The 14,659-nt window shown below is 46.8% G+C and overlaps 2 protein-coding genes across 5 annotated transcripts; one reads left to right on the top strand and one right to left on the bottom strand.

Annotated features, from left to right (window-relative positions):
• Positions 1–1,737: 1,737 nt before the first annotated feature.
• On the bottom strand, positions 1,738–6,903 carry LOC102235861 (forkhead box protein J1-A-like). Of its 2 annotated transcripts, XM_023348643.1 has the most exons (3): positions 4,677–6,903; positions 3,766–4,299; positions 1,738–3,111 (listed from the first exon to the last, which is right to left on the bottom strand). In XM_023348643.1, the coding sequence occupies exons 2-3, from the start codon at positions 4,228–4,230 to the stop codon at positions 2,098–2,100; spliced, it is 1,479 nt and encodes a 492-aa protein (XP_023204411.1). In that variant the 5' UTR covers positions 4,231–4,299; positions 4,677–6,903; the 3' UTR covers positions 1,738–2,097. The 2 variants fall into 2 exon arrangements, with proteins under 2 accessions (XP_023204411.1, XP_023204412.1); XM_023348644.1 differs by lacking the exon at positions 4,677–6,903 and having other exon boundaries at positions 3,766–4,585.
• An 835-nt stretch (positions 6,904–7,738) lies between these two features.
• On the top strand, positions 7,739–10,887 carry LOC102236112 (UBA-like domain-containing protein 2). 3 transcript variants are annotated; one of them, XR_002754164.1, is made up of 4 exons: positions 7,739–8,143; positions 8,727–8,780; positions 9,451–9,847; positions 9,930–10,887. XR_002754164.1 is itself a non-coding variant. In XM_023349394.1 (4 exons), exons 1-3 carry the CDS (start codon positions 8,024–8,026, stop codon positions 9,781–9,783), a joined length of 507 nt encoding a protein of 168 aa, XP_023205162.1. In that variant the 5' UTR covers positions 7,742–8,023; the 3' UTR covers positions 9,784–9,827; positions 9,930–10,887. The 3 variants fall into 3 exon arrangements, 2 of the variants coding, with proteins under 2 accessions (XP_023205163.1, XP_023205162.1); XM_023349394.1 differs by having other exon boundaries at positions 7,742–8,143; positions 9,451–9,827; XM_023349395.1 differs by having other exon boundaries at positions 9,451–10,887.
• Positions 10,888–14,659: the final 3,772 nt, after the last annotated feature.

Here is a 14,659-nt window from a genome sequence, read left to right as displayed (position 1 = left end):
GTTTGTGTACAATATCAATGTTTCAAAGATTACTAATAAAATGTAAAAATAAATAAATAAATAAAATAAAAACAAAATAAATAAATACATAAATAAATGAATAAACAAAAAACAAAACAAAGAACTTTTCCGTTTAGTTCGGCCATTTTTATTTTTCATTTCTGGTTTTTGTTTGAGTTAAACGCCTCAGCTTGTTGCTCCCTCACACATCCTCTAGGGGGCGCCACACAGCATACAGAAGGAGTCCATGCGTTTTCTGTTGTTGGACCAGAACCCGCTCACAGCGGGAGACTAAACCGAACCAGAACTGAACCAGGTCCTGGCGGACTCGGAGGTTGCTCAGCGCCCCCCCTGCTCCCTCCCTCCAGTCCTCCCAGTCCACATTAAAGCCGGTGTTCCCAGTAAACCCAGATTCTTCCCCCATCCGGCCTGTCTCCATGGCGACCGGGCCGAGTGGGAGCCAATCAGGAGGAGGAATCTGGCAGCAACTGATCCAGCAGAACCAGAACCAACCAGAAACAACCACAGAAGATTCTGCTGGTTCTGGTTCTGCTGGAGGAGAAGGTTGGTCTGGTCCATCATTAACAGAACCGGCGCCGTGTTTGGCTGAATCCTCCTGCTGGAGGTTCTGGAGGTTCTGGCCGGGTCCAGCCTCCTCCCTGCATTCCTACCGGTTAATGATTGCCGGTCCGGTCCGAGTAGGAGGCAGCGCCGCCAACGGGCCGGGCCCAGAGGTTCTGGGAGGTTCTGGGAGGTTCTGGGAGGTCGATTTGTGGTCAATGATTCTCGCAGTGCCAGGTTACTGGATCACTGATTAGAGCCGGAGGTTCTGATCCAAATGCTTCCTCTGAACCCGACCTGTTGGACAAAACAAATCTGAGGCCCGGTTCTGAACCCAATACTATCAGTAGAACCTACAGGCAGACACGGTGGTAGCAGTACAGTGCTCCGGGCTGGGCTGCAGAACCAGAACCAGGGCCAGTATGAGCTAACTGGACCTCTGCTCGTCCAAAAGGTTCTGGATGATCCAGTCCCCGTTCATCATGGTGGGTCAGAATTTTACATCCATCTGGACTCCAGAGGGTGTGAATACTTTCCTGCTTCAGAACTTTCAGTTTGCAGCGTCGCATTTCAGCCGCAGGATCGTCTTACCTGCAGAGCAACACCTGCTTCAGGTTACCATGACGGCGATGTGAGGTCATCGTTACCTCATCACTGGGAGGGGGAGGGCTGGACCCCCCACTGAGCCAATAAGGGAAGAGGAAGCAGCTGACAGAGAGTCACCATGATGGCAGGAAGACATCAGGCTGGACACCATGACAGTCTGGAAAACTCTGGAAAACTCTGGAATCCGAGGAAACACACTCCTGCTAGCTAAGCGTCACCTTGCTGACTCCAAGGTCTTTCCTCTGACAACTATGCTAGCACAGCTAGCGTAGCATAGCACAGCATAGCTAGCGCAGCACCTTAGCCGACTCCAGGCCAACCGACACGGAGCTCCGAGTCGGACCTGAACAGCATCCTCTCAGGATCCGTCTGTGAATTAAACTTGTTGTCTGCTGCGTGGTCAGGGTGTTACACTGTGACCTCTGACCTCTGTCCAGCAGCACAGATCAAGTCTGTCCTCATGTCAGCTGTTTGTGGAACTTTAGCCAGGATTTTAGGAAAACCTGGAATCTTTCAGGAACGAGTTTCCAGCTGTTTTTCTGCTTCCTTATGACAGCGGCAGGATTTTATTTAAATGGACTTTATTTAGAAATTTGTATGAAAATACAGTTTATGAGCCACTGAACGAGAACTAGTTCATGTTGGTACCTGAAACATAGCTCAGAATTTTAAAATATTGAACTATGAACATGAACCCATTCATAACAAATCAATAACAAAACATGTCAGAACAAATTTGACTACAACTCTATAAACTACAGATTTACTATAGAAATATTGTTCATTTAGTTTTTAATGTTGGACTCTGTCTCGTCTGTTTCCTGCTTCCTCTAGTGGCGTCTCCAGGAAGCAGGCGTGGACAAGAGTCTACAGGACAGGAAGAGGCGTTTCCCTGCAGCTTCCCAGCCACTTTAGTCACTGACCCCTTCTTCAGATGTGACAATTGCTAGCATCCATTGCTAGCGGCTCCATCCGGTTGCTAGCATCCATTGCTAGCGGCTCCATCCGGTTGCTAGCGTCCAGGACTAGCGGTTCCATTCGGTTGCTAGCGTCCAGGACTAGCGGCTCCATCCGGTTGCTAGCGTCCAGGACTAGCGGCTCCATCCGGTTGCTAGCGTCCAGGACTAGCGGCTCCATCTGGTTGCTAGCGTCCAGGACTAGCGGCTCCATCTGGTTGCTAGTGTCCAGGACTGGCGGCTCCATCCGGTTGCTAGTGTCCAGGACTAGCGGCTCCATCCGGTTGCTAGCGTCCAGGACTAGCGGCTCCATCCGGTTGCTAGCGTCCAGGACTGGCGGCTCCATCCGGTTGCTAGTGTCCAGGGCTAGCGGCTCTCCCAGGTCAAACAGTTGGTCCAGGTTGACGGTGGAGCCGCTCAGGAAGTCGCCGCGGTCCTCGTCCTCCGGCCAGGGCGTCTCCAGGAAAGCGGTTGCCAGGAAGGTTTCCTCGTCCAGGTCGTTGCCACTCCTGGGTGTAGGAGGGTCGGCGGCGGCCATGATGGGGCTCAGAGAGTCGCCCCCATCCAAACTCAGCTCCCCCCTGAGGGCCGAGTCCAACAAGCCGTCCCAGTCGAAGGGGCCCTTCAGGGGCCCGGCCTCCCTCTGCTCGTCCACACAGAGCAGCGGGGAGCTGCAGTGCTGGGTAGCCTCGAAGGCGCCGCTCCGGGATGCCAGCACCGACTTCCTCTTGGTCCCGCGGCGGCTGGGGGTCGGGGCATGGGGGCCCTGCGGGCCGCCCTCAGACAGGCGGGGGTCCCGGCGCTCCTCGTTCGGCGGCGGCAGGTGGACCCGGAGCGGCGGCGTACGGCGGGTCCGGTGGACGCCGCTGAGCAGGCGCTCGGCGTACGGTGGGTCGATGCGCCAGAAGCCGCCCTTGCCCGGCTCGTCTTTGCGGCGGGGGACTTTGATGAAGCACTTGTTGAGCGACAGGTTGTGGCGGATGGAGTTCTGCAGGGAGACATTCTGAGTCAGAGCAGGAAAACCCCCAGAAGGTGACCTCTGACCTCTGTTAAATATTATCTGCCCGACAACAAGAAAAAACGCTGCAAGGCGTCAGAGCTGCTGAGCCAATGACGCGTCAATCATTCCCAGGGAGGCAGAGTCTAACCAGAAACCTGCTGCCAGGGAATACTTTGACTAGGACATCCTGCTGAGAGGAGGACTTTGACTAGGATATTATGCAGAGGGGAAAACTATGACGGCACTTTGACTAGCGCTTTTCTCCTGTTCTTTTCCCTAAATAATCATCTGTTATTATCTGTTAACACAGATGATGACAAATAATAACAGAGAATAACAAGATGATAACACATGTGTGTGTCATCATCCGTTATCATCTGTTATCTACTTTGTGTTATTATTTGTTATCTGTTATTATCTATTAGGGTTCAGCCTAACGGAATAATTGATCAGTTGACTCTGTTGGGGGTTGTAAGGCTCTCGCCCAGGGTCGTACAAGAAGGCCTCTAGGCCAACAGGGGTCGCTGTGATCAGCTTCCTGTATGACTCCAGATAAACTCCCACCCCCCTCCAGGTACATCCTGCCTGTCGGTCTGCATACAGTCCGGATTGTGTGAGGTGTGTGTGACGTCATGCACCTACCTGCCAGGTGGGGTCCGCGTGCCGGTAGTAGCAGAAGTTGTCGGTGATCCACTGGTAGATGGAGGCCAGGGTGAGCTTGCTGCGCTGGCTGGCCTGCATCGCCATGCAGATCAGCGTCGCGTAGGAGAACGGCGGCTTGATGTCCGGGTTGCTGCGGTAATCCACCTCGGCCGGGCAGTGGCCGCGCGCCGCGAGAGCCGGCGGGGCCCGCATCCGGCTGAAGGCCGCCGCGGTGGGCTTCCCGGGAGTCAGCGGTGACCCGCTGCAGGAGGCCGGGTCCCCGGCCAGGGGCGAGGCCGGGCCGCCGGGGCCCAGCTGCTGCTGGCCCTGCTGCGGTCCCGGAGCCCCCAGGATGGAGAACTCCTGCAGCCACTGCAGGTTGGTCAGGCTGTCATCCAGGCCGCAGCTGCAGGGGGCCCCGCAGCTCCGCTGCTCCTCGGGGCCCACCGGGCTCAGAGACAGCATGGCTCCCCGTCCTGCGCCACACAGGGCTCGGTTCTGCTACCCGACTCGAACCTCGAGGCAACCTGGCCGCTAAAAGTGAAGACGAGAAACATTTAGTGTTTTAATGACTGCATGCCTGTTTGACGCATATCTTTGCGCTGCCGCAGCGACGTCTCTGCGTTTCCTCTGCTGCTAACGGCTGGAAACTACTAGAAACTACTGATGATACTAATAAAATGGTGGAAATATTCAAATGTGACTTAACTCACATTATCTGCTCATTTGGTTTTTCTCATGACATTTTACCCGTTATATCCTGATCGCCGCCAGTCTTTACCCAGCAGCCACTTTTATGGCATTAATAATTAATAAAACCACTTTGACTCTAAGTAACAGTCAGTAAAAGTATCAGTTTAGATATTTCAGGTCTTCGGAACCAGAAGCCTCTAAGGAATCCAGAAACTCACCTTGAAGAGAAACTTTTAGATCCCAAAGGAAACAGTTTGGAGAACTTTAAACACCAAAACCGGACACCTGCAGTCTGCGCCAGTCCCGCTACAGTCTGCGCTCCTCTGTGCGTGTGTGTGTCCGCGGCTCGGGGCTCCGCCGGGGCGCCAGTTTAATACCTGCTGACGGAGGTTTGTCCCGGAACCATGGTAACGGGACACCCCCCAGTAAACAGCTTCCCGCTCCCCCATTGGCCGGCCGGTTTCCATGGTGCTGCGTTTCTAACCACTCTGCAGCTGACCGGGGAGGTTCCCAACCTGAGGCCCGGGGGCCTCTCCAGGGGGCCCAGCTGGAGTTGAGAACAGAGACTAGAGTCTGACCGGAGCAGAAACTCAGACAGAACGTATTAATAATTCATCATCTGCCTTTCTGTCAGTTTTCAAAGCTTTGAACTAATTTCTCAGCTGGAAAAGCTCAACATGGCGGCATGACTCAGCAGCTGGGCTCTGATTGGCTGCTTAGAGGCAGCATGACGGCTGGGCGGCGGGAAGCTGCAGATAATCTGATGTTGGAAACCTGGAGAACTTTGGAGTGAGGAGAACCGCCAGCTGCCAAAGCACAACGCAACCAGATCCCATCTTTTCTCAAGATAAACCTGATCTGTTCCTCTTCCAGATGTGGAACTAAACCCCAAAGTTTTCAAAGCGTCTGCAGGCAGAAGGCCGAGTCGCATTTTAGCCGACTGTTACATCATCAACGTGAGACAGGTGGTGAATTCAGCATCAGCAGAAGAAGACGAAGGCAGACGGTAAAAATAGACAATGGCTGAAAATGATGATAATGAACTGAAAGCACTCTGAGTCAGTGAACGCATCACATCCGCTGCAGCCAACGGTCCACTAACGGCCGCTGCTGTTAGCTGAGCTTCCTGTTTGTTTGTTTCCTTCCTGTGCTGACCGTGCTGTCGCTCTCTGCAACTTTACAATCCATCTTTACTGCTGGAAACAGAGAACTGCAGCGGCCATCTTTACTGAAATCCTTCCAGAGATAGCAGCGGCCAGAACCTTTTAACTCCAGGCTTATGATCCATTGGCAGGACTTGAACCTTGACCCCTGGACCTTGTTGCTGGGAGGATCCGTGGTACCATCTGCCTCTCCATGCACAGTTTCTGAATTCACTGAAAATGAATTGGGTCGTTGTTCTTCTCTATGCTCTGTTTGAGAGCGTTCCACTTTGGCAGAACGGACCAACAACAGACCACAGTCCAAACTTTCCTGCTGAGTTTCAAAAGGGATAATAAATGTAGTTTTTCAAATAATCATCAGAAACTCAGCAGATTTATTGGAAAACTTGTTGGAGAGAAGAAATGTTTCCAGAGCAGCTGTTAGCAGCAGCAGCTTTATGCAGTTCACCCCCTGACCACCAGCAGGCGATGTGGGTAAAGTTTCTTGCCCAAGGACACAAAAACAGGTGGACAGAGCGAGAATGAAATTGCAGGACAAACTCCTACCAGCACCACCACCATCATTCTGGTTCTGGTTCTGGTCCAGGTCAAATGTTGGTAGTGTGCTAGCCTCCTGTTTATTTTGGGGATGGTATGCTAGCTTCCTGCTAAAATTCGTGATGATATGCTAGCTTCCTCCTAACATTAGTGATGGTATGCCAACTTCCTGCTAATGTTAGTGATGTATGCTAGCTTCCTGCTAACGTTGGTGATGATATGCTAGCTTCCTGCTAACGTTAGTGATCGTATTCTAGCTACCTGTTGACGGTAGGACAAAGTGTGAAGTTTGCTCTGTGTCTCTTCCAGGAAGCTTTGGGACATTTTGTCTTCTGGAATGACTTAGAGGATAAACTCTGGTCCGCCTGATGTTCCATTTCTTTAAACTGCTAATGCTAATGATTGCTTCCATCTGCCTCCTTGAATCAAATGTTCTTTTGTCTTTCCCATTTTGAAAAATGGCAAAGGAAAATTGGTCTCATATTTCGTCCCAATAAAACAGAGTAATGGATTATTAATGAAGCAATTATAGAAAGTCATCAGTTCAAGAGTCTAAGCTATACAATGTTCCAGTTTTACTTTTTGTGCGTAAAATAATCTGATCATAATCTGAATTTTACACTGAGGAATAAACTGAAATCTAAGGTTTGATCTTTTAAAACCTCCAGAGAAGTGTGTGTGTTTTAGCGTAAATGAAGTTGCCAAACAAAACGAGAAGGACCTCGCTGCAGCAAACAGGAAGGGACCATTGCACTCCGGAAGTGAAGGGGGCGCTATTTCCTATATTATCGACAGTCTCCCGTTTTTATTTTCTTTTGAAATCGGTGATATATCTTCATCTTTAGGAAGGATTTTCACTCCCAGCATTTATTTGAACTTACTTCAGCACAGCTCACAGTTTTTAACACATTCCGTAGTTTTCTGTGAACTTCTAAATCTGCTCATTAGTCGCATCTTTTCGGGCCTGATACTGCCTCTAGTGGCGTGGGGTGGTAACACAGCTAATATAATTACATTACTAAATCAGAATAGCACAAAGTCTTTATTATTTATTATTAATTCTGGCATTACTGGAACCATAAAAGATAAATGATCTTCTAAAACATTATATTTTTTCCATTTTCTTCAGGATGTAGAGCTAATTAGGTGACTTAAACAATACCTTTATACATTATAAATAATATCTATATATCTCCACCAATTATAGGAGGAACAAAAGAAATAAGCAGACATGAAAAACAACATGATCGACTATAATAAAAATACAATTTACAATATATACATAAGAAATTTAACTGAGCAAAAGTCAATAACGAACAAATGAATTAGGTTCACAGAAGAATAACCAGGATTGTTAAACAGATACAAGCAATAATTCACATTTTTATTTTTACTGTCCCATGTATATTATTCTGAGCCTGTTAGTTGGTAGAGCCCCTTCCTGTTTGCTGCAGCGAGGTGGACTTGGACAAAGCAGCCAATCAGCTCAATGATTTCCTCCACTCACACATGACGTCACTTTAACGGACCGAAGGAGGGACCTTCTGTAGTTTCACCAGGTCAGTCAGACGGGCGGGTCGCTTCATAACTCCGATCAGATTTCTTGACGCCGCCCATGAATTTAGTGCCCCTGTAATAAAACCAAACTCACAAACTTTAATCGGTTTACTGTGACAGCCAATCAGCGCCTCTCTGCTCCAGCTTTTTGCGCTCCGGACCAATCAGCAGCGAGCAGCTCTTTGTTGTTGCTGCTGCGGGCCGCGGCAGGACGCGGACGGCCAGCGAGCTGCGGGGTGTCGCTGCGGTTTGTCCCGGATCACCGACGGGTTTCTCGCCAGTTTGGCTTTCTGACAGGCGGAAGCGCCATGTCGGTGAACATGGAGGAGCTGAGGCACCAGGTGATGATCAACCAGTTCGTGTTGGCGGCCGGATGCGCCGCCGATCAGGCCAAGCAGCTCCTCCAGGCGGCCCACTGGCAGTTCGAGGTGAGTCCGGATAGCGGAGGCTTTAAGCCCGCTTCCTGTCGCGGGATCAGCGGGAGTGGGTTCGGGTTTCGGAGCGGACAGACAGGAAAGATTAACAGGGGACCACGCTGCTTCTCATGCTAACATTAGCCACTGAGAGGACGCGGTGTTCCCCACCAATGGCTGCCTTTGTTTACATTCTGCAAGTGAGTCATTCCGTGCTGGATGATCCGGGATTTATGGCAGGAACAGTTCTCCAACATCCGGATCCGCCTGAGAACCAGATTAGCCCGGAGAGATTCACCGATTGACCTTCTAAAGGAAAGTTGGAACCTGAGAGGAACCGGTTCAGTTGTTAGACTGAACCGTTCACTGACTGTTCGGCTCTGATACGGATCAGAGGGAAGAACAGTTCAGTTGTTGGTTGAACATGTGATTCACCTGAAGGACCTTTGACCTCCAGCTGGACCAGAAGGTTCTGAACCTTCATGTAAAGCTGCTAGTCCTGAGGTCAGAGGTCAGGGCCACTGTGAAGGGGAATGTTGTGCTGGTTCTGACCCGGTTCTGGGTCCATGTTGATGTTGCTGTGTTGCTGTGTCTGCAGATGGCGCTAAGCTCCTTCGTCCAGGAGGCCAACGTTCCGGGTCAACACCAGATGGTGAGCAGCTGCTTCATCCCCTCCAGTACCAGAACCCAACCAGAACTGGTCAGAGTTGGTGGTTCTGTTTGGAGCGTTGGAAACCTGGAGCAGAACCATGCATGGTACCAAACAAGCAGGACCTTCGACTGGACCGGTTCGGTTCTACATAACCGAGTCCAGACGTCGTCATCGCTTTAAAACGAGTCCGACTCACGGGTCGGGTCTAGGTCCCAATAAAACAGACCGGACCGCATGGGCCGAACCGGGTCATCTGTGTCGGTTCAGTTCTGGTGGTGAACAGTGGGAGGCTGCAGTACCGGAATGAGGCGGCAGGGGGCGCCGCTTCATCTCCAGGGCCGATCTGTGAAACCCGACCTGCCGGGTCCGAATGTTTCTGAAATGTGGCTTCATAAAGAAGAATCTCTGAGCCGGAACAGCAAACATTCAGACATGACCGGATGGGCGGGGCTAACCGGTGGGCGGGGCTAACCGGATGGGCGGGGCTAACCGGATGGGCGGGGCTAGCAGTCAAAGCTCTGCTCCAGCAGCTGATTTTTAGACCTTTGCTGATGTAGAAAAGATCAGCTGGTCTGGTTTTCACATCTGTCCTGGGGCAGCAACGGGTGGGGAGGGGCAGCAGCGGGTGGGGGAGGGGCAGCAGCGTCTAACGGTTTGTCTCCTCCCACAGACGGTGACGCCCAGGAACACGCCGGCCACGCCCCCTAACTTCCCGGACGCCATCGCCATGTTTTCCAGGCTGCGGGCGTCAGACTGCCCCCTCACGCCCCTCCCCCATGTGGGCCGCCTCCCCACCCGCCCCCCTGGCTGCGCCCCCCCTCACCCACAGGTCACCATCAAGGTCACCTCCACCTGCACCGCCGCCCGGCGGCCCCCAGCAGCCGGCCGCCATGTTGGCACTCCACGGCCCGAGATGAGGAACGGGTCGGTTCTGGTCGGGTCGGTCTCTGCTGGATGGAAACCAGGAACCATGGATTCATGGAAAGTCCTGCAGGTTCTGTGAGGATTCTGACCCGGCCCGCTGGACTCAGAACCCAGAGCCATGAGGTCAGAATATCAGGCACCAGGTCCGAGTCCGGCCGGGTTCTGCCTGGAGGTAAACTGACCCGGTTCTGCTTCAAATTGATTTTTATTTCCATTTTTTTCCAGACTTTAAACTTTCTGAAAGCGGATCCATCAGAACCCGGCCCGGTTCTGCTGTCCTGGACCCGAGTGGGACCCGGAACCAAACCTTTGTTCGCTCAACGACTGGGAGCCGTTTGGGTCCAGATGTTCAGAACCGCTCCGGTTCTCCTCCATGCTGAATGTTGGCCATGACAGAGTCAGAGGTCAGAGGTCAGAGGAAGGCTCCTGAGACGCTGAACCTCTGAGTTTCCTGAATGTTTTTCTGCTGCACACAGAACCAGAACTAGAACCAGAACCAGTACCAGAACACTCCTCCTTCACAGCTCGTTTCTGTTCCGGTTGATTTTTCACTTCCGGGTCAAACTGGACTCCGACCGGAACCGACCCGCAAATCCTCAGAATCTCTTTAGGCTAAATTCCAGAACCGGGTCACGGAACTGGGTCACGGCTTCTTTAATGGGAGATTTTATCAATAAATCAGAATTTTTTTCATCTTTGCTTCCAGATCTAAAAAATGTCAAATTTCATTTAAAGTTAAAGAACCAGAACCAGAACCGGTTTGGTTCTGGTTCTGGTCCGGATGTTTGGCCCTTTAAATGATGCCAGGGTTCTACGGGTTGGTGAACATGAACATTTTCAGGTTTTAGTTTCCGGGTCGGGTCAAACCTCCTGAACCCACCTGGTTCTGTCGCTATGGAGACGAATTGATCTAAACCTTTATTTAGTTTGGACCTCCTGAGTTTCTGTACTTTTAATTATGCTGTTGGACTTTATATGTTTAATGAAAGACATTGTGATCTGGTGTGAAGAACCATCCGGGCCGGAACCAGAACCATCCGGGCCGGGTTATCTCTGGTCTGGAGCGTCAAAGAGAAACTTTATGGTGGATTTTTATAAGATTTAAAAACTTCCAATGTTTCTAGGAAACTGTTTGATCTCTGACAAAAGAAAAGCTTAGCAATAAAGTTTTAGAAAATACAAACATTTGAGCTGGATCTGTGAAATAAAAAATGGTTACAATGTATGGAGCCATGTAGTTAGCTTTCAAAGCGCTAGCGTGTAGTTAGCTTTCAAAGCGCTAGCGTGTAGTTGGCTTTCAAAGCGCTAGCGTGTAGTTGGCTTTCAAAGCGCTAGCGTGTAGTTAGCTTTCAAAGCGCTAGCGTGTAGTTGGCTTTCAAAGCGCTAGCGTGTAGTTAGCTTTCAAAGCGCTAGCGTGTAGTTGGCTTTCAAAGCGCTAGCGTGTAGTTGGCTTTCAAAGCGCTAGCGTGTAGTTAGCTTTCAAAGTGCTAGCGTGTAGTTGGCTTTCAAAGCGCTAGCGTGTAGTTAGCTTTCAAAGTGCTAGCGTGTAGTTGGCTTTCAAAGCGCTAGCGTGTAGTTGGCTTTCAAAGTGCTAGCGTGTAGTTAGCTTTCAAAGTGCTAGCATGTAGTTAGCTTTCAAAGTGCTAGCGTGTAGTTGGCTTTCAAAGCGCTAGCATGTAGTTAGCTTTCAAAGCGCTAGCATGTAGTTAGCTTTCAAAAGGATATTTTTGCTCTGATAAATGCTAGCAAACATCTTAGCAATATGAAACAGGAAAACATGGCCGCCACTGGCAACGAAGGTGGTCTTCAGTTTTATTCATTTCGGAAAGTTGGAACCTGGGAGGAAGTTCTGAACTGTCGCTTCATAAAGAAGAATCTGTGTTCTTTATGAAGCGTTCGGGTTCACTCCATCTGAACATGAATGACTTCATATTCATGTTAGGTTTTTAAAAAACTTCTTTTTCCAGGGTGGAAATTCACCAAGATTAATAATTTCTTTCACACAGATGTGTTGGCCAGGAAAAATACTCTGTCTCAGTCAAGATGAAACAAAGAGAACCCGGGTTCAGGTCCAGGTCCAGGATTTTGTGGATCAGAACACAAATTAGATCTTTATTCTGGCCTCAGGTATTAAGACTAAAACTTGGCGTTCAGACAAACTTGGAAAAGTGCAGCGCACAGAAAAGTTCAGCTGTATGAAGCCGTGCGTACGCTCACACCGGCGCACCTTTCCTTTACACATCACAGTTTATGGGGGAATTTTCCTGCCAAACTTCCAGAGCACATTTTCATTTTGAAAGCAGGATTTCATGTCTCGTTACTCCAAACTTCTGCTCTTTCAAATATTCACTCTGCTTCTCTAACTTTTCTCCTTCCACTCAAAACTTTCTGCTTGCTAGCGAAACATTTTCTGCTTAAGTTCTGTCGCCTGGCAACCTCTCAGCCAATAGGGTTCAGGTCACTTTATTTTGGTAAATGATCAACATTAAACACAGGAAACAAAAAAATGACAATAAACAAACCCATCATTTTTCCTGGAGCCAAAACTTATACTTGCCTGTCGTCATAAAAGATATTTTCTATCCTAGATATACATACATGTACACACAATGCATATATATCTATCTATATATATTTATATATATAGATAGATATATGTATATATATATAGTACAGGTCACAGGTTCCTGACGATATATGTATACATTATCTCCAATGTTTATATATATATGCAATTTCTTTAAACTTTAAAGTATTACTTTGAATAAAGAATTTTAGTTGGTTCATGATATTCCACTTTATTAATAAGCCTTATAGCTTTTTTTTGCAACTTAACTAAAATATCAATGTTTTTTTAACTTGCATTCTCTCAGATTTCTGAGACAAATAAGGCAAAGCCAGAGGAAAATATGATATGCAAGGCTTTAGCATTTATTAAATCTTATATTTTAAACAATATTTCCATAGTTTTCGCAACTTTATTTCTAATATATTCAATATGAGACAAACTGAATTTGTTGTCTATAATAATCCCTAAAAATGTCTCATAAACTCGATGACTTTCAACTTTACATTATTATAGATCCGATTAATAGAGAAAGCATAAACTTAGTTTTTTCTTCATTTACTGATAACTTATTGTAATCTAACCACATTTTCATTATTTCATCCATATTTTTTTCCAGAAAAAAATACATTTGTATCGTCAAACATAGACTTCAAAATACTGGACACTGAAAAATATGGTTTAAATAAAGTCTAAATAATTTACTGAGCCTTGAGGAAAACATTTTACTGTTTCAGTTTGACTTTATTAATCTGTACATATTGTAATCTATTACTCTAGTAACTATTGAACCACTGATAAGAAACTGTACAGGTCACAGGTTCCTGACGATAAGCTCTGATGATCTATAAGCTCTAGATCTATAAACTCTACATTAATAACTAGACCTATAAACTCTAGATCATCTTGTTGAGTTTATTATTTTATTTAAAAGTTTTTATGAATATTTTTCCAATATTTCAGTGAATCCTGGTTTCCGTGACGACGGCCTGCAGTCTGTGAATCTTTGTCTCCAGTTTAATGAAAAAACTTTTGCTGGTTTCATTTTGTCAGAAAAGTTTCAGTCAAAACAATTTGTTACAAATAAAGATGAAAGGTTTAATAATATTATAAATGATCTCTTTCATGATATCAATATCGTTACAATCTCTGGATTTCTTATTTTTTAACTACGTCTCAGGAACATTGTATGAATATTATTAATATTATTAAATGTATAATTGTGTGGCAGTTCGTTTACTAAATTAGAACCAATATTAACAAACTACTGATCAAAGGTTTCAACAATTTCCTCTTTATTTTTCACTTGTTGTATTTAATACATATTGGGAAATCTCTCTCTTTATTGTTTTTAATACTATTAATTATATTCCAACTAACTTAATATCACTGCTGTGTTTTGCAGCAGCATAAAATAATTCTGTTTTGCTTTCTCAGCACTGATGTTAACTTATTTTTATGTATTTTATATTTTTCCTGAGTTTGGCTCCTGATGAAATCGATTGATCTATTTCTGATGTTTGTTCTTTTAGGGGATAATAATGATTATAAATTCTTACAAATATTTCCAAAGCCGTATTATATGACTGGTTAACATCATCAACATGAACATTTGGCCAATTATAGTTTAATAATTCTGCTTTCATTACTTATTCATGTAGATATTAATATGAATGGACAGAAACCTAAACCAAACACTGTTTTATAAATTCTGTTGTTTTAGTATTCTCATTATATTTCAGCAAATCAATGTGAAAATCTCCACAAATAAAAGTTAACTTTTGTTTGTGCCTTGCATACGTCTAATATTTTCTTACTAAACTCATCTATGGAAGAGCCAGGAGTTCAATAAACACGACTAATTAAAATATGTCCTTCAGTTTTAACATCCATCAAGTTATCAACTGAAAATATCATTTTAGTAGCAACCGTCCATCTCAGTCCAGACCTAACGAGCAGTGAAGCATCGTTAAGCTGTTCTGACTGAACATCTGATCCACCTTCCTCACATTGTTACCACATTCAATTCTCATCAAATTTTTGAAGGTAGCTTTTTATCTGAGAAAAGTTGCTTCCATAGAGCTCCAGGATGATCAGTCTGGATGAATCTAAACGATCAGAAACCAGCAGATCAATCTGATCTCTGATCAATGGCTCCATGTTCTCCATCAGAGCCAAAGCTCCTCAGGTAGCGGCTCACCTTGGTGCAGCTACTGATATACCTGGGATTGTCTCCACACCTGATCACCTGATCAATAATCAAACTGTTTGATCAGCCCTGGTTTCTCTGGTTTCAGTGTGTTTAGATGAGTTTTGGCGCCATTTAGTTTCTTATTGTCCACAGATAAAGTTTGCGTGGCTGTCTCACATTTTCACGGCATGTCTTTCA

This window comes from Xiphophorus maculatus, chromosome 16 (genome assembly GCF_002775205.1).
Source record: "Xiphophorus maculatus strain JP 163 A chromosome 16, X_maculatus-5.0-male, whole genome shotgun sequence".
In the NCBI taxonomy this organism is placed as follows: Eukaryota; Metazoa; Chordata; class Actinopteri; order Cyprinodontiformes; family Poeciliidae; genus Xiphophorus; species Xiphophorus maculatus.
The sequence above is the reverse complement of the archived record's forward strand: the minus strand, read 5'-3'. Positions and strand labels throughout refer to the sequence as shown.